This window comes from Strix aluco, chromosome 4 (genome assembly GCF_031877795.1).
Source record: "Strix aluco isolate bStrAlu1 chromosome 4, bStrAlu1.hap1, whole genome shotgun sequence".
NCBI classification, from domain to species: Eukaryota; Metazoa; Chordata; class Aves; order Strigiformes; family Strigidae; genus Strix; species Strix aluco.
The window spans coordinates 94979160-94998802 of NC_133934.1; the positions used below are offsets into that span (position 1 = coordinate 94979160).

Consider the following 19643-nt stretch of genomic DNA (forward strand, 5'->3'; position numbering starts at 1 on the left):
AGAAGTGAAATTGTACAGTGATTTATTTTAAATCTAGAAATATTTTACATTTTTACATTAGTGTGCAGTTCATGATGTCTCAAAATACAGAGTGCAGATACATGTAAAAAAGTACAATGTGGGGCTAACCACAGGTCTCAGTAAAGTTACCTTAATTATTTAAGGCATTAAACCCCCCATCTTATATTTTAAAAAGTCACATATAATTACATTCAAAAATTATTTTATGCAATTCAGCTAACATACATTTTTTAATTAAATCTGGACTGGTAAAAATGCAGATTCCCTCATTTCAGTCTGATACAGCTCACTACAAAGCCTGTGTTAAGGTTGAAGAGTTTCACCAGTGAAGTTTGCATGTTCTCTTTTACTCTCAAGGGAATTAACATACATTCTTCATTAAAGAAGGCAGAATAGTTTCTTACACAAGTAGTTCCAGGTCCGAGCTGGCAGCAGCAGGACAGGCAGGTACACTTCTCAGTGCTGTTCAAGCCTTTCCTTTCAGCAGGAGACAAAGCTAACATTGGTTATAAACTACCATAGCACCTCGGCACGCATGTCAGCAAGTACTGTGTGCCTCGGGAATTACGAGAGTAGAGCTGAACTTCAAGCAACATTCTTTAAGTCTACATTCAGAAGCTTATTTGTAGAAAAACAGCTTCTCTACACCATTTCAGAAAAACCAGGGAGACAGACATTAGTCAAAGACATTAACGGCATGATTTACTGTGACTGACACTGCCTAGGAACACTGAATGCCTACGGGGGTTCAGCAACCATCATGAGCTGATTGTGACTGCAAGAATTTGGACAGTACCTATGTAGCTGAGCTCAGTGACCATTAACTGATACAACTTAACTGCTTTCCACCTTCTTGTCCAGCCCTGAAACAGTCAATACCAAGAAGCCTAATATATCTACAATCATCTTTCTTAAAAAAGGGTAGACTCAATACCATATTTTGTCATCTATGAAACACTGACTATCCAATATACCTGAACATTGTAGTTGTCATAAACTATGGATTAAACCGAGAACGTGCCTGCAATGTGAGGCAAAAAGCCACTGTTTTGAATTATCCAGCCCTTAGGCCAACAGCTAGCACATTACTATTTCTAACACTGAATTGAACTAAAGATACTAAAATTTCCAACACCTTTTCTTTCTGAAGGGTCATTACTTATCCCCACCAATTGCTTAATTGCTTTTCAGCCCCAAATACTAATTAAACCAGCAAATAATTTTGCTTTCTAACAAGACAGGAATGCACTCTATACTTCCATTTTTCAATACAAAAATGTACTGAATGTTAGTTCAGTAACCAGGATAGTTATCTGACGATTTCTTTACATCTGCTGTATACTTTCAGCTCTCTAACTATGGGTGTCAATTTGTTCCATTAACATTGGAAGAAAGAATATATGCAAGAGAGAATGGAAAAAAAAAAAAATCTACTTTTTCATCCTTCAACATTAGACAGGAGTGAACTACACAACGATGTAACTCCAGTGTTTTACCTGTAGGAACAAAGAAACACTACGGCTAAAATTAAGACATATTCACAGTCAAGGTTCTTTGTGCTACCCAAACCCAAAACAGCCAAGACACTACTGTTCAGTTGGCTTCAGCGACAGAGCAGCCCTACTGCAGATGCACAGCCTTAGTAGTTAAACCTTCACAGCTCAGAGTCATTTGAGGATGCAGAGATGTTCCCATCTGCTTTGCAGAACACACTAGGATAAAGACAGACCTTGCCTTCTGTTCACCTGTTTCAAGTTTTTTGTTTCAATCATTACAAATATTCCCCTTTCTTGTGACTTCTCAGTCAGTTACCAGTGTTTTACACATACTTTCACTGCAGTACTGAGCAAATGCAGGACAATGCATTGTCCAAATGGCTAGTGAATTACAATACTAATTTAAAACACAGTAGCTACATTCAGCTATTTTAATTCCAGTTAGTTATCCGTTAGACCAACAGCCACAAGATGCACCATTTGCAGAGATTAAAGAACCCCACTATCTTCCAATGTTCAGCACATGAGTCTATTTTAGTCAGTATTCTGTTATAAAACATGAGAACTTAAGTTGACTTTTAAGCAGCATGTCTTATAACTATATATTTTTCACAAAAATATAACCTCTGCCTTTCTAAATATCTCTACAGATCTGTGGAAAACCGCAGCTCCAATCAGTCAATATGTTTTAAAGAAAATTCCATAAAAATATCACATCTAAAAGATCAATATAATATTCATCTTTGATTGGATCTAAAATTAATGTGCAGTCAAATCTGATTTAAAAAGTCTGACTAAAAAGACACAAGGATTGAAATATTTACATTATACACATTTTCCAATTACAGTGCTATTAGGAAGTGGAATGTTTGAGAATTAAAATATTAACTCAAGCCTCACAGGGCAGCTCCAGACCAGAGCAGCATCTTCATTCTGTGTATTTTTTGAACAGGAGAGATTTCTCATCAATATTAATGTTTTTCACGTGTAGATTATTTCTCTGCCCAGTGATCTGTAGAGTTATGCTCCTGAACTACCATCACGTCCCACAAAGTCATTAAGTTAAGTGTTAAATAACATTCATATTTATAACTATGTGACAGCATGGACTGTATATACACACACACATATACTTCAAATCTTTTGATTTAATAAGGGTGATTCTAAGTAAAAAAGGTGGATTTATGTATAAAAGTAGTTGCTAGAAAAAATCCCATCTAAAACTAGAATTTAGTACTGAAAAAGTCTCCATTTCTAGACCACAGAGAAAGAAAACCCGAACAATCTTTAGATCAGTTAAATTGGCTCACAAGCTGATTAGTGTTTTTTTTCAATAATATGCAATTTCACCGGCAAAGGATGCAGCCACTGAGGTCTAGAGCTCACACGCATTTATACTAAAATTGGGCAGACCTACACACGATCTCCTCGGAAAGATTACTAGACTGAAGTCCATTTGTGCCTTGGAATTGCTCTCTCATCGTAGCCAGGTAGAGGGTACCCACTGGGGTTCTGTGTCAAGTTTGTTTATTAACCGAAGTAACTCTTGATACGCCTTATCAAGATCAGAATTCACAATTGCTGTATCAAAGTAGTGGCCATTGTTCTGCTCCATCTCCCTTGTCTTCTCTATGATTTCTCTCAACTCTTCTGGCTGCAATCAAAACCAGAGAATTAGTGTACCTGTGTAAGCCTCTCCCCCCAAACAACAAAATAGGGAAGGGTAATGACTCAGAAAAGTCTTTTACACAAACTGTCATGGTATTGCTATCAGCTGTTGAAAAGTTCACAATAACATTGAACCATGATATATGTTTGAAAGCTAAGGGCACTCAAGACAATCCTTTCTGACTGGCCATAAGTGGAAAACAGTAAATAACTGTCCTAGACTGAAGTAAACAAAGAAGATCTAGCACTGCTCATTTTATAACGTTCTTACTGAGGCTTTTAAATCATGTTTCTGAAAAATAAGTTAGATTGCTAAGCCCATTATCCTTCTGAAAAAGACTGGAGATGGCAGATAGCGTGAGAATAAGTTTGAATGGTGTAAAATAAGACAACGTTCCTCTGAAGATGTAGCACCACAAACACCAAACAGCCAAAGGCAACAGCTACCATTGGTGAAAATATTTCAATAAACAGCAATGAGAACCACAGTGAGTACTATACATTTAAGCTGATTGAATCACCACAGCATCAGGTAAATGACATTGGAGAAAAATGGAAAACCCTATTTGGGAGCTGGAAGGGAATATGTCAAAAGCAAGAATATTGCAGATGTAGATAAATGATGTAAAGGGAGAAGTAGAAACAGTTCGTTTTACTTCAGAATTTTATTAAACTTGGATTCTAAAAGTGTGTTTGTTTTTCTCTTCAGCTTATTTTTGTATTATGTAAAGGAATATTCAGGTATAATTTTTGAGATAATTTTCTAAAGAGGGTATTTTCAGAAGGGACTTCAGGCCTTCAGATTATTTTTTTTTCTAGGCTTTATATACACATAAGAAAATCAAAGTCACATACAGGCATACATGCAAGAAATACCCTTTATCAGGGAAGGGGTTTAACACAGTAGCATTTACTCAACTGAAAGAAATACAACTCTAATACAATTAATCAGAAAACAGACATAGTTTAACAGTGTATTAATTTTTATTGCAAATAGATTCCTTGAGTACTGCAATAAAAAAACCCAGGACATACATAAGATGAAGTATTTATATAAAGTTTCATTTATTGTGTAACAATGAAGAAGGAAACATGCCCGTTTAAAGACATGATTATATTTGACTCAGGAAGAAAAAAAAGAAAAATATGTCTGTTTTAAGACCTGGACTTTAATGGACTTTAGATCCTGCATCCAGGCAATACACCACCCTTGCATCAAACAAGGAGAGCAAAACACCACAGCCGCAGAACACAGTGAGATACCATTCCTGACCAACAGCCATAGCAGGAGTCCCTGAGTTATACTGGGAAGACTGCTCTCCCTCAGTCTGAACTGCATGATGTTCAATTAGTACTATGAAGATACTACGGTGGAAAAGTGCTCCCACTCACCACTGTAGGGTACATCTCAGTTAAAAAGCTGAAGATGAACATGTTTCATTACCCTAGCAATAAACACCTTGTACCTCATAAGCTAATAAGGACCTTTTCTGAGCATTCAGACATCCTGGTTTAATCTATAGGTTTCAGTTCCAATCTTCAGAACTACTCATTAACTAAATGATCTGAACTGGGTAATCTGAGATCTTGACATGACTCTGGTTGAAAAGTGTTTCTATAGGATCAAGCACTAAAATAACTTTATCTGAAGAGTTTTGGAGTACATTTTCAAGTAAATGCTTTTTCAAGGGCAGATAAGTTCTCAAAAGGAAAAAATAATCATTTGCTCCCTAGAATTATTCTCAGGTTTACTTGAAGACACAGTTGGGTTTTCCACAGTTTTGAAATAAAGGGTCATATTTTTGTACCCAAGTGCAGGGACCCCAACTGATACACTGTGCCTCAGAATTACTGAATTAGCAGTGGATTCCCTTGCCTCATACTCTTCTCACTGCATGAGGCAAAGCCCTCCTGAGCCCTTCCCTTAGTATGGTCTGCCTACTAACCTGGAGCACACAGATCTCAACTACACTGCTTCCCATATATCGTCAGTACCATTATCATCTCCCAAATCCAAAGAAAGAGTACTCAGATTTATTCACCAAAAGCACCCATAAGTAAAAAGCAGCATGGTTTCAGAAGTGTTAGATGCATTACCTTTGGGTTTTTCCCTTCTTTGGCCAACAAAGCACGTAACCTCTCTTGTGAAGGTGGTGCAACAAATATAATATATGGCTTCAAGTCAGAATTACGTAGTGTCTTCAGTGACTGCAGAAACAGGATTTATTAAATGTTTAACAGTTCCACCCATGTAAAGGGCATTTAATGATGCATTAGTCACATGCTATAATTGATAATATACTCTTCAAACACAATGACAATTGTACAATATATGAACAGCAGTATAATCAACCACAACAGCATTATCATCACCACTCAGAGTTAAGTCACCATGTCCTACAAAATTGATATTCCAACATTTTTCAGCTTCACAGAACCCAAACATTTATTTTTTTGTCCAAGGATATTCTTCATAACTAAACTGAAGGAACGTATCTTTTGGTATCCAAAAGCAAAAGTCACCTACATTGAAGTAAGTTTCCTTACAATGCTAAGGAATGGTATCAGTTTGAACAGAGAGAAGAGTCTTTAAATACTACAGTTCAATCTTTTCTGTTTTGAAGATTAAAATACAGGTATCAAACACACTACCACTGTATACTTAGCATATCTTTTTTTGTCAGGTTACTTTTATATTAAGACACAGGAAACAAAAAGAACCAAACTGTAGCTTGAGTTTTCCAAAAGGTTGCTCTACGTGTCTCGGGACAAACAACTTGGCTCTGAGACAGATTTGTATAACTACCAAATTAGATCAATTTTCAAAGTGTTATGAATTTTCATCTCATTACATGCTTTACAATACCCATGAGCTATTCTAGTGAAGTATCACATTGTCCCAACTGGTGATAACTAAACTACAGCTTCAGTACTACCAGACTTTACTGATGTGTCTAAGTTTTAGGGCTTCTTCTGCAGCATCTACAACAGCAGCAGACCTCCTACGTATCGTATGTATTAGAAAATGGGCTGTGCTCCAAGACTCTGCCTCTTCCCATGTTTGACTAAATTTCCAAGTTGAGGTCTGTATGCATAGTTTGTCTCTTCTTCCTCCATAACCAAAAGGTCATAGCTAAAGAGCTTTTCAATATTGTTGATGTGATGTACTTCAATCCTGTCTGTTATGGAACTGGATAAACATACCCAAAATGCAGTTTCCAAGTATAATCACAACTTCCTCTCCATCTTCAAAAACCTCAGAACTCACAGAGTAATTGGAAGACAGAGACACAAATCTTAATTTTTCAATTCAGATGGTTCTCACCAGCTTTAAGTATCTGGTAACCAAGGTCCCTATTACCTTTAGCACTGATAAAGAAGATGCATATATTTTCAAACAAGGAACAAGAAGGTTGTATTCATAACACACTAGAGTCAACTGAACACCACTGAAAGAAAACTTGGAATAAACATGAAAATGGACCTTGAAAATACACTCATTCTATATAAACCAAATACAGCTCTTCAGATTTTCACAGTAGCTTCTACAACTAAAGCACCCAACAACAGGCAGCTGCAACAGGCAGCAGCTTTGCCATACCTGGGTATGAAGATTTAAAAGGCATATCTTGCCAGAGTTGATTACTTGCCGCACAGAGTCTATGCTAGTACCATAGAGGTTCTTCTCAAACTCTCCATATTCAATGAACTTCCCTGCAGCTATGTCACTCTCAAATGCCTGTCGGGAAATGAAATGGTAATCCCTGCCAGCTACTTCAGTCTCTCGCCTGCTCCGAGTAGTATCTACAAACAAGAGCCACAAAAAAGTAATTGAGACAGTGATACATCTGTAGAACTGAAGAAGAGAAATTTTTCTTAGGACACATATTGCTAACCAAGCAAAAAAAAAAGGCATATGAAATATTCAAGAAATGCAAGTACTTTATTTTCTACAATAAATATCCCTGGACAGATTAAGTTGCCAAAAGCTAAAGCTACGTTTAGAGGTTTTGTTTACATGATCTAGTTAAAAATATTTAACTAGGAAAGCAATAGTTTCACCTACACAACTGCATTCTGAATGTGAAAGCAGCTATTAGTTGTTTACAACAAATTATATTGCTAAGCTGTCTGTAAACCTAATTTAGGGTACATTAGACATTAAAAATATAAAATTCACTGAAATGTAAGTGGTTTGGGAAGGCACTAAAGCCACCTGAATTTCAATTTATGTAGGATATGCAAGTTAAAAAATTCTTTAACCAATGTACCAGTTTAAAAAAGAAACTTCTGTAACTCACTCCAATTTTATTCAAACTGAAATATATGCATATCTTATAATGCTTCTATAACACTGTGTTGGGACACTGGATTTGCATTGACTTACTAAAGCTACTTTTTGCCACACAAGATGTAACTTTGTCCTTTATCCAAGAGCTGACTACATCCTGCTCAAAACCCCCGAACTCCTAATTACTATTTTCAACACAAGAGGATTTGTCTGCAGACAGCATTTAGAATAAGCAATCGTATCCACCCATCAAGCTTACGGGGAACTGCAGAGGCAAAGCGATCCACTTCGTTATTCATAAGTCTCTGCCGCAATTCATTTTGGCCGCAGTTCTGTGGGCCGATCAGAACAATAGGCCGTTTCCTATTTGCTGGTTGATGATACAATGACATTTCCTCATAGGTCAAAATTTCCTCACTGTCATAATCTTGAGAGAGAAACAATAAAAGTCACAACACACTTCAGCGCTAGTTGCATGCATTGCCTGCCATGCAGTATCATGTTTCAGGCAGCTCCTGACTCTCTGCCCAGCATCTAACTGTGAGTCACCAAAGCAACAGGACCCCAAAGATCATCACTTGCCCAGTAAGATGAGGCCTTTTTTCCCCCCTTTCTGGAGAAAGAAAATGTGTTTCCACTTACTACCGATATAAGTAGTAGCATAAACTCGGGAAACAACTTTCTTGCCAAGGAACAAGTTTCTAGTACAAGAATAACACTTTATACCCAACAACAACAAAAATCATCATCCCAATCCCAAAGTACTTTTGTAAGAATATAGTATAAATAGCCTTTATTAAACTCTGTGGAGAAAGCTTCCATTTACTAAACCTAATTGTACAGAGATAATATTACAAAACCATAATAAATTGGTTCATCATTGCAAAATTATGAGTGTTTCCATGTCTAAAAAGCTATCTGTTTTTTTACCCCATCATCTGGTCTTTATTAAAGACACTAAATGACCCTACAAGTCCTGCCACCTCTTTTACATCTTTCACTAACTGCTATTACAAACCATACTACCGCTCCCACACAGAACACCATCAGATGGTATTTCTAACATCACATTCTGAATTTCAGCATTATTTTCACAAGGCTATATGTAGAATCTTTTGTAGTTGCTTATAAATGCACACACTGTGCAAAAGATGTTGCTTACCATCATTTTTATTTGCATTGTATAAAACCTTTTTCCGTTTCTTTTTGTTTTTCTTCGCACACCAGAGTTTTCCTAACCAAAATAAAAATTATCACAATCAAACACCCATACAGTAAAAAGCTTTCTATCCCACTCACTATCTGGATCTTTAAAGTGGAGAATTTTTTCTGCAGTTTTGAAAAGGCATAATATTCTTCCGTTCGTTACAACAGTTTGGTGTATTAAGCAAATGCTGCATGCCAAGGACTTCAACCGAGTCTGACAGATAAACTTCTTTAAGAAAAAAGGGGCTTTCCAAATTCCCCTACATTCCCCAAATTCCTATTTATACAACAAAGTGCTAAATTCAGACCTGTATTTACATGAAGAATTAATTTCAAAGAATCATCCCACTTGGATTACAAAACATCGAAGAATTTTCTGCAGCTCCACAATGACAAGATTCCAGATATCACTAATTAGCACCTCTATAAGAGTTAGGTTTTTTTTTTTTCATTGGAAAGCATATATCCAACCTGATTTTTCTGGCTCCTTGTCTTCTTCTATGGTTTGCTTCATTGCTTCTCTTTGTTGCTGAAAACTTTTTCCTTAATGCATTTAAAAAAAAGGGTACAAAAGCAGTTAACATTTAGAAACCATTTCTATGCTTTTTTTGTAATGACTTATTTTACTTTTTCCTAAGCTTTTACATCTCTGAAGACGTAAAATAGTAGAATATAACATCTAAGAGAAATTTAAAAAGGGAAATTAAAATTTAAAAAGAGAAATTAAAATTGCTGCGAAGCCTGTTTATTACTTTGAAAATTTATTCATCACAAAAGACTTGCAAAGCATTTGTACTATTCTGGACAGTTTTGCCTGAAAAATGTACACTACTGGAAAGACTACATTTCCCCACTATGATAATATGGTTTTCTAATTATTTTTGTACGTTAAGCGTGCTCTATTTCTACTAAATCTTTTGAACTTCAGCCTGAAACAGATTAGCCTATATTTACTCAATTTACTCAAACGTCATAAAGTAACACTGTGATGTTCTATGGAATTTGCAGTCTTCTGTTCACTGTATTTAACAGATCAGATCTTTAATGGATGGAGTGCAGTACGTATTTCAATGTAAAAATTATATACTGACTTCAATGTCTGAAAACCCTATTACTCAAAGACTCCCAACAGTTAGAAAGGAAGCATGACTATCACAAGTAACTGAAGCTCTTTGCCAAGTGAAAACATGCAGAAAAGTTACCACGAAAAAGTACATTTTTCAAATTGACTATTTGATACAGTTAGAAACCTAACAGCTGCTTTCCCCTCCAGAGAACAAGCAGGCTGAAGTCCCACGTTTCTGCCATTGCCAGCAGAGGGAACTCTGAACCCAGAATCCCCAAGGTGGGGAAGTAAAGGAAGAGGAGAGTACATCTTGAAAGGTGAACTGCAGTGGAAGCAGCAGATTTACTCTGCATATAACATCTATACATGGAGATGCCTCTAGAAGGTCAGCCTTTTAAGCGAATTACATAACCAACAGTGAGCTCTGTTGCAAAAGGTTCAAAGCCACAGATATTTAAGGCAATTGATATTTAAGGGTATGTGAGTCTTTGAAAACCAGAATATTGCTCCTGTGGCTATAGTAACAACTGGCTGCCAAGCTTTCTCTAGAGCTTTATTTACCAGGGATAAGGCCGGCCAATGGCTGATTATCTTCATCTCCATCTCTGTAAGCCTGCCACCAGTTTGGGTCTTCTTGGCTGATCACATGGAGTATATCTCCTTTTTGAAAAGATAGGCCTAACTCTCGGCAGGGGACGTAAGGGTCATCAGAGGGATCATAGTCAAAATGAGCTTTCACGTGTATCTGTGGGAGATCAAATGTAAAAACAGAAGAAAAAAACCCCATGACTTCTTAAGAATGACACCCCATCTTCCTGTGATTGCAGTGGAGCTCTGATATATAAAAACTCCAAGATTCTATAAAATGGAAACTTTACCTGGGGCATACAGGAGATACTGGAATGGAATCATTAACTAGGTTAGCAACGGAAAAGACACAGTTGTGCTAGGTTGGAGGTGAAGGCTCAAATTTAACTTGTAAATTCTAAAGTCTATGCAATTTCCTCACCATTTTAGGAAACAAAACCCCCTGAGCTACTGATTTAAGTTCTCTGCATTCAAAAAGTATCAGAGATATTCTGATTTGTTTAAAACATCTAATAAATACATAGATTGAAACCCATTTGCTGGGCTTTAGGTGAAGTTTCACTTGTAAAATATTTTACTTCGTCACCAACCATTAATTTTTTTTTGGCTGTGATACAAATCGGTGCACTCTTTCTTCAAACTGTTAAAGCGGTCTCAAGAAATGTTATTTAAAAAGATAATGAGCAAAGTTTCCAGTATACAAACTTTTCCTCCCAAAGCATATTTGCAAATTCTATCAATCTATTTTTATATGTATATATATAAAACGATAGAGAAATTGGAAATTTTAAAATAGAATTTCAGAAGCACAGGCGGTTCTATTTTAGAATTTCATACTATTCTAGAAACTGAGTTAAAATCATACCAAGAGTTCAGCTTAACACCGTCAATGTTTTCAACAGTTAACTCAGGTGTTAGTCAGGTAACAATTAAAACAATTTAAACAATTAAATTTTGGGTTTGTTCCATGATGTAAATGACCTACAGAAGAACTTTCTATGCATTACTGGTAAAACCAAGTATATATCACTGAAGTCAAGAACTTATGTAGAGCTACTTACAACTGTCTCCTTCGCAGGAGGTGGCTTGCTCTGCTGACTGGGAATCAATACAAAGGTCAGAGTACCATGCATGTCAGCCTGAGATGAAAAACAGACTCTTCATATACAGTATCGAAATATGGCTTACAGTTAAGAATTTTAATAACTTATTTTAGAAACTGCTTCAAAAACTCCCATAAAAAGCAGTTTCTAACAGCACATCATCTACCACTTAACTGGTTTAAAAGATATAGTACAGATACAGATGCAGTGATTCAGTGACAGACTAAAAAGCCTACCATTCTTGATTATACACAAGCTATTTCTATTTGAAATGGAGCAGCTGCCATTCTCTCAAGCAACGACTTAGGAGAAATTAAGAATACTATTCTCTTGTTCTGTTCAAAACTGCCAAGAAGTGGATGTATGCTGAGAAGAAAAAATATACAAGAGATTATTATTTTTCTAGAATTGCTTAAGTGGAATAGTGTTTTCAAACCTAAACATTTTTACTATGATTTTATGCTGTTAACGTTATTAAAGTATAAAAACCATAATTTAAAGCCTCAAATCCTGCATCTATAAAGTACTTAATATCAATATTGCAATCACCCCTACTAAGTAGAACACAATAAATGTCCTGGCTTTAAAGAATTCTTATTTGTTTGCATACTTTTGTATGCAGAGTGTGTTTGCACACATAAAGAATATCTAGATAAAATGCAAGTGCCAACCTGTGATAAGGTCTACATGTATCTCACATCCTATATATCATTCCATGAAACATAACACAATTCATGTTTTATAAAAATCAAAGCAAATGCATATATCTCAAAAAATTCAGACCTAAGGCTTAAATAAAGTAAACATAACTGAGCATAACATGATTAGGCTGCAGGAAAGGAAAATCCACCATTTTCAGTCAGCATGCATAGTTCCACGAGGAATCCATGGAATTTCACAGTGATCGTGTGAATAGTCTTGTCTAAAATCACGTGCAGTTTATTATCATGTGGGTAGCAAGTGCCGAGGCAAAACTAAGAATGAAAGTAATTTCCTTCTCCTGCGCTTAAGTATTTTTTGGGGACTGAAGCATTTTAAAACTTCATTTCCACATTACAAAATACAAAAGACAACACATAAGAAATTAAAAATATTATTTAAAATTAATGATCTTAAAAATATATTTGAAAAAATGTGATTTTTAAAAAATTTTCAGCAAATAATTTGCTCTTATGTTAATGTACTATAGTTTTAAATCTTTTATTCTGTAACTCTAGGTTGCAGGAGCTGCTCAAGAGCAGAACAAGCTCTCTGCAGAGAACTAAACTGCCAGAGTTGAATTATCTGTCAAGCGTCTACCAAACACCCTTTTCAGGAGTACAGGACATAAGTAAATATAGCCTTTTTTAAAAAAAAAAAAACAATACAGATGGCAATTGAGACAATTCCAGAGCATAAAGAATCTCAGATATCTCTGACTTGAAGCACACATGGTGACTGAAGGCTTTTCAAACAACTATAAGAATCTTCAAGTGGCTTAAAAAAACCCCCAAACCCCACAGATTTCTGCCTCTACTTCCCTTCACTTGACTTCATTCTATGCATTAGCTGAAAAAATTTAACAGCAAATTTCAGAAAAAAATCCAACTAAAGGTAGAAATTGTCCATTAAAAACTACAGTCTTACTGTAGCATGAGACAACTTCATCTATGGCTATTGCTGCCTATTCTTCCTACAATAATGCAACCTACAGCACAACCCAGGTCTTTGCCCCAATTCTGATTTGTCTATAGAGCATAGATCTACTAAGTAATTTGAAGATTTACTAAGTATATTTATCTCCCCCCGTCCCACCCCCCCATTAAGTAAGTGCTAGTGCATACTTCCAATATTTTGTAACAAAGTTATAAATTAACTTCTAAAAAAAAAATTGTCAGTTTCATCTCTCTTCACTTTGGCAGAATGGTCTTGCCTGTTACAATCAGACCAAAGGTTCCAGGGGTCCCATCTTGGACACTGATCAACAGCACGTGCCAGTAAAAAGCATGAGAAAAGAGCAATACCGGGCAACAGAAAATACTGGTAATTACCAGCTTTTGACATTCTACCTCACTGGGCCTCTGAAAGTACCTCTGCATTTACTAGTTCCTGATGGATTTCTTGCCTTATGTTTTGACTAGCTGCTTTTGAACTGATGTATACATTGTCATGAATGGTAAAAGTGTAATAAAGAGAAAAAATGTCTATGCTGATAAATGCTAGACAAAAGAGTTTGTATCAGGAGTGAAAGAGTAAAAAGTCTGGTTATATAAAGGTCCCATGTGACACAATTTATGGTGGGTTAAGTCTGGCCAGCAGCTAAGCACCCACCAGCTCCTCAGTCAATTCCCTTCCCCACCAGGATGTGGGAGAGAATTGGAAGACCAAAAGCAAGAAAAACTCTTGAGTTGAGGTAAAGACAGTTTAATGAGTGGAGGGGAAAAAACCCAACAAGTGATGCAAAGGCACTCACTCACCACCCAGCTTTTATTGCTCAACACGATATTATATGGCAGGATATACCCCTGTGGTCAATCCAGGTCAGCTGTCCCAGCTGTGTCCCCTCCCAACCTCTTCCTCATCCCCAGCCTACTTGCAGGCAGGGGACAGAGCAACAAACACAAGGCGGCCTTGTCACTGTTCAAGCACTGTTCAGCAATAGCTAAAACACTGGTGCATTATCAACACTGTTTCAGTCTAAAACACAGCATCGTATAAGCTGCTATGAAGAAAATTACCTTCACCCCAGCCAGGAACTACCACAATCATACAGCCTATTAATTGCAGACTCAAGATACAAAAATGAAAAACCATGGCTTTTCAGAGCTAAACAAAGTTTTTCTTAGAAATCATTAAAAGCAGGTCAGGTTGATAGCTTGATCCTTCCACATTCGTAGGTTTCATTTTTGCAGATAACTGTCATTATACTTATTAATATCATACTATGCCTCAGAAAGAGAACTTGAAATGGCCCTCCACCTATAAACACTAGCTATCAGAATGAAAATACTTTTAAACTAATGCTAAATATGAGTACAAATGACAAGAACAGCCAACAGGCTTCAGTCTTATGAAATGAATATTTTTTGCAGGGAATACAAGCAGTGTCCAACTCACCAACAAGTCAAAAACTTCATTAACATCTTTTCCACGAATCTCAATGCCATTAATCTCCAGGACTTCATCCCCTTCATGTAACAGCCCACTCTTCTCTGCGGCGCCTCCTTTCACTATTCGACTAATAATAACAGAATCCATTTCATTTCGAACAGTAGCACCCTGTGTAGTAGCAAAACATTCCAAATTTATTATACATATGAAACTCAAATCCATCTTTTGTATACATTCCAAGTCAGTGGAGTAACTATGTTGAAAGAGAATGCAAGTAACAGCTCAGATGCATACATGCAATGCTCCAGTTTAAAAAAAACTTTGCTTCATTTCTTCAAACTGCACTAAAGATTGAAGAATTTAAATGCTCCACATGGTAAGATTAATAACTTTTTAAAAAATGTGTTCCTAAGGAAACACTTATTTGAAAGATGCAAAATAGAAGATAAAAGAGTTGCTAAAAAAAAAAAAAACCAAACACGATTGGCACAAGGCTATAAGCTCCCCTGCAGCAAAGGGTGACTTCTGTCAAGAAGTCCTGTCCAAACACAAATTGACAGAAGCTGGACAGATTTTAAATGGTAGTACGGCTACTGGTATATGAAGATAAGCACAAGTTTACTGTCTATGACTATTTCTCATTTTGGAGGGAGGGAGAGTGTTTACAGTTTAAACATCACCTCCACATTCACATTCCAAAACTTTCATGGCAATCTGCAAAGGACAAAAAAGCTTACCTTCTTTACATATAACTGAGGGAGTGCCAGTACTTACCAATGGAATATCCCGAGCTTTCTCAATACGAACTATTTTAACTGTCTCCCCTCCGTACACACCAACATTCTCGTAAATTTTTTCATCTGTCACAGGCTCTGGTTGCATTTCTTGTTCTGCAACCTTATCATGAGCCAGTAAAAGTGCCTAAAAAAAAAAAATCAGCTCAGTTACAGAAAATTTCACACTTTGTATGTATACAAAATAGTAGAGTTCAATGAAATTCTGCAATTTGAATAGTCTTTGCAGGCTACAGAATATTCCAAACTGACTCAAGCAATTAAAAAAAAAAAATCACAGCTATGTAGCACCTACTGCTTTTCAAAACTTTCCTTTCAGATTGGAAAAAGAATAAAAAAGCAATTCTGAACACACAACTGTGAATGTACTTGCAGCTTCTCCTTCCTAAAAAAACCAGACATTGGTTTACTATATATGTGACTGAGGATACAGACATAAGAAGTTACTGCAGTAAAAACTACTCATGGATTTACAACATCACCACAAAGGGACAAAATCCCCTTTATGCACCCTATAGTAAGCATGAAACAGCTGTCAAAGAAAAAAAAAAAGATAAAGCAGCTCATGTGTTGCCCTGACCCTATGATCTAGTGCTATATTCTTTATGTGCAAATTGCCCTGTAATACATGTAAAACGTAGCAAGGGCTCCATACAATCACGCACTACATTTGATTAGAAGTTTCCATTAGTTGCTGGAAATTGAAAACTCCTCATTCTAGAAAAATATTAACAGATCTGCACGAAGTTAAGAATAAAATTCATCCTTGCTCAGTCAGCCCAAGACATTTGAAAAAAATAAGCTGTAGTGAAAATAGCATCAAGAAATACATCCATTAGATTAGAAGTTTCATTTTGGTTTACCTGCATGTGAGGGGCATTCAGCAAAGCATTAAGCTCCTGCCCATCCTTATGGTGACTGGGTTTCAAAACACTCTGTACCTAAAAAAAGAACAAGTAGTAAAACTCTTAGTCTACCCTGTGATTTATCCATCCTTCCTCTCCTACCCTACTCAAGCACAAACTCCTAGTTGCAATTATTCTTTTTACTGAAAGTATATCCACACAGTTGTTAACAATGGCTGATTGAACACAATGGTACACATTAGGCAAATATACAATGAGACCACAGGACTACTCCAGCATACCTTGCCTCAGTAATTATCTACCAGATCTAACCTGGTATCCAGTGTGTCACACAGATCTGTCAATACCAGAGACTCAAGGCAATGAGCTCAGCTACCACAGAGAGGCACACACAAAAAAATAAACTCTAGAAAGGAATATGACAGTGAAATCAGTCACAGTGAAATCTATTATATGAATATGCTGGGTCTTTTAAAATGGACTAATTTCTCATTAACGTGACTAGCCTCCCTTTTCCTTAAAGCAGGTATTTTATTTTTACCCAAATTATTTCCACCAACAGCAAGAACAAAGATTCCATGACAGGTTTTCCAATACATACTGGAGTACCTGCCTCAGAAAGCGTGTGCATCAAAACTTCAAGAGGTCCCAGAAAACCAGATTTCTTTGGCTGGTTCCAAAATAATCCACATTAACACAAGGACAGGTTTTGCTCAGCCAGCTTCAGTTGCCAAAAAAGGTCTGCCTTCTCACAGAGTTGCCAAACATGCCTTGCTATCATCTCTTGCAAATACTGGCATGCTTATGAGAAAAAGACAAGAGCAGGGAAGGCCCTCTTACCTAAAGGCGAGGCTGAAGATGATACTTCCCATAGCCATTATCCCCTGGTCTAATCTGACCAAAGGCACACAAGTCCAAAAGCACAAACGAATCCAGAGACATCAAGAGTACGTTACAGATATCAGAGCAGCAGCTTTCAATGGGATACAAAACTTTTTTTTTCAAGAGCTTTTTACTCTTAAGGATGAGGTGATATGACATCAGGGAATCAAGAAACCACAAGTTCCAAAGTGAAAATAATTACGTTTTTTGTGTAATCTAACAATATCTAAAGGTCTGAAGAGCCTCTATCCTAGGAGCAATTATCTACAAAAATGCTAACAACTCTCTTGGATGCTACCAGATGACAGTACTGAAAACAGTAAAGATAATTTTAAATTCTAGGAGAAGCCACTAAACGAACTGTTCCCATGGAGCAAGATCCTTACACTGCCAACCAAACACTGTCACACGGAACAGGTTCCTGAGCTTAGCAATAAACCTGACACAACCTCCAAAAGCCCTCCTACTGACATCCCCAGAACATGCCTCATGACGAACAGATCTAGTATAGTTTAAGAGTCAAACAAGAAGCTTGATTTAAATCATTTTAAAAACTGGTTTCTTTAAAACTGTAGAGAACAGAAAGAAGTCAGCTTCATAGAGGCCTGACTTCAGTCATACCTCTGAATTAGCCAGGAAGATAATATTCCCATCTCAGCCTGAATTTTGGGATGCTATATAGCAGACAGGGCACTGTAAAGGATATACTCACCAACAAATTTTCTTCTGTGTTGAAAGAAGAGATTCTTCTATACAAAAGACCTTCTCATAGAGGTTTATTTAAGGTCTCTAACTTTCAAGGGACTGTCAATTCCTTTCTTGAAGAAGCTAGAAGAAGCTTTAAAGCCTTATTTTATCCAATCTTTACGGATAACCTACTAAAGCCTACTTAGAAAACAATTTAGAAGTCCTGCAAGCAAGACAACCTTTTGAATGCAAGGTCAGAGGCTGGGGATTTCACAGGGGAAAAGAAACCAACCAGACCCAGCCAGTCATTCTCTGTGTGGTGAATATCCTTTATTCAAGTTCAATTTCTGCTTTGAAAAATTTAATTATTCAAAACTTTAGTAGCTTCCCCCTCCCCTTTAAGAGAAAGATACATTTACTATTTATTTAATGAAGCACTAGGAAAGCTTCAGACTGCTGTATACACTAAATATGGAGCAATAGTATTTTCTTAATTCTTCAGCCTAGTTTTTACTGTTAATTACATTAACTTTAGTTCAAGCAGCCCTCAAAAAAGCTATCAATTTGGTTTCATTATATGCACCACAATTTGGAGGCATGTACTGTGGAGGCACATGCTGGAGTGATATTAAACATTCAGAATTTAACCACATGTGCAAAATTCTGTTTGTTTACTCTCAGGTAAGCAGGACTGTCAGAGGGAATATGCATACAGATTCTAGTGCATTTATACCAGAAGTTACAAGTTTCCAGTGCATCCTCTCAAAAGTACTGATCTAGTTTAACTGCCTGCACTTGCTGAAGTGAACAGTAGCAAGTCTGAAACCTTTAGAAACACAGCCTATATATTGAGCCTATTAAGTATATTTAATAGCAAGAACATCTTTAAGGTATTTGATGTGTGCTGTTATAGGACAAAAATTACAAGCTGTCTTGAATGCTGCAACAAATATTCTTACAATGTCAAGATTCAGACCATGTTCCCATAATCGTTGCCCCCATCTTGGTCAAGTTTAAATGGATTTAAAATCAATCTAATTACACTTGATGTTTACCGGCTATTTTTATTTAAGACTTAGAGTACACCACATTACATGAAGATTAGTTCTCTAAAATAAGCTCAAGTGCTTCATTTCACCTTTTTAATTCAATTAAAGTTTCTTTTTAGAAAAGAAGAAAAATCTTAAGTTGTTGGAGCCTGGTTATCGGAATCAGTGAAAAAAACTGAACAAGTATACTACTAATTTTAAGAATTTCCTAAAGAGGACTAGAAAATAAAAATGTACCATTCCACTTATGTATTGTTAATGGTTAAACATTCAAAATCAAAAAAGTTTTCACAACACACTGTTCATACACATTATGTTTTATAAAAGCAAACCATCAGTTAAAGAGTGAAAGCAGATTTAAATTTCTGAAAATGGAAATTCCCAACACACTTCCAAAAAGTGTAGTTTAATTAATTCCATATTAATTTTAACTTTTTAAGGGAGTATGTTTCATGTTGCAATATGAAACTGTGTTGCAAACTGTCTTTTCCTGTTAGAGCTACAGAAGCATGAGCTCTTGAACAGGTTCGCTTCCACACCAAAGTGGAAACAAAGAAAACATGTCTGCCACTTTAAATTAGTACATGCACTCCAAACCAGTTTGAGTTATACACTGTCACTGATGACCTGTGCACTAAAATATGCACATTAGCATTACCTGACATTTAAAATTAATGTTATGCATGTAATCTGTTATTTTTCTTCCTTGTAATGTCTTGTGGCTTTTATCATCAAGATGTTATCAGCATCTTAAATCCAGGCTTTGCAAGTGTCTTTTCAAAAACCCAGAAGTAAGTAAACTAACTGCTTTCTGGGGGAGCTTCCCATGCCTATGT

At 36.4% G+C, this 19643-nt stretch overlaps 1 protein-coding gene across 7 annotated transcripts in view; it reads right to left on the minus strand.

The window, feature by feature from the left end:
* PALS1 (protein associated with LIN7 1, MAGUK p55 family member) overlaps nt 1-19643 on the minus strand; it is a 62181-nt gene that overhangs the window by 606 nt on the left and 41932 nt on the right. For 6 of the 7 annotated variants that reach the window (XM_074824438.1, XM_074824432.1, XM_074824436.1 and 3 more), the window contains 11 exons: nt 16187-16264; nt 15304-15450; nt 14536-14697; nt 11398-11475; nt 10310-10493; nt 9154-9225; nt 8639-8710; nt 7736-7903; nt 6787-6989; nt 5283-5393; nt 6-3171 (listed from right to left, as the gene is read on the minus strand). In XM_074824438.1, coding sequence (XP_074680539.1) covers nt 2995-3171; nt 5283-5393; nt 6787-6989; nt 7736-7903; nt 8639-8710; nt 9154-9225; nt 10310-10493; nt 11398-11475; nt 14536-14697; nt 15304-15450; nt 16187-16264 — 1452 coding nt within the window. In that variant the 3' untranslated portion in view covers nt 6-2994. Of the gene's footprint in view, nt 1-5; nt 3172-5282; nt 5394-6786; nt 6990-7735; nt 7904-8638; nt 8711-9153; nt 9226-10309; nt 10494-11397; nt 11476-14535; nt 14698-15303; nt 15451-16186; nt 16265-19643 lie in introns of those variants that run through there. The other variant, XR_012623277.1, reaches the window with a different exon arrangement.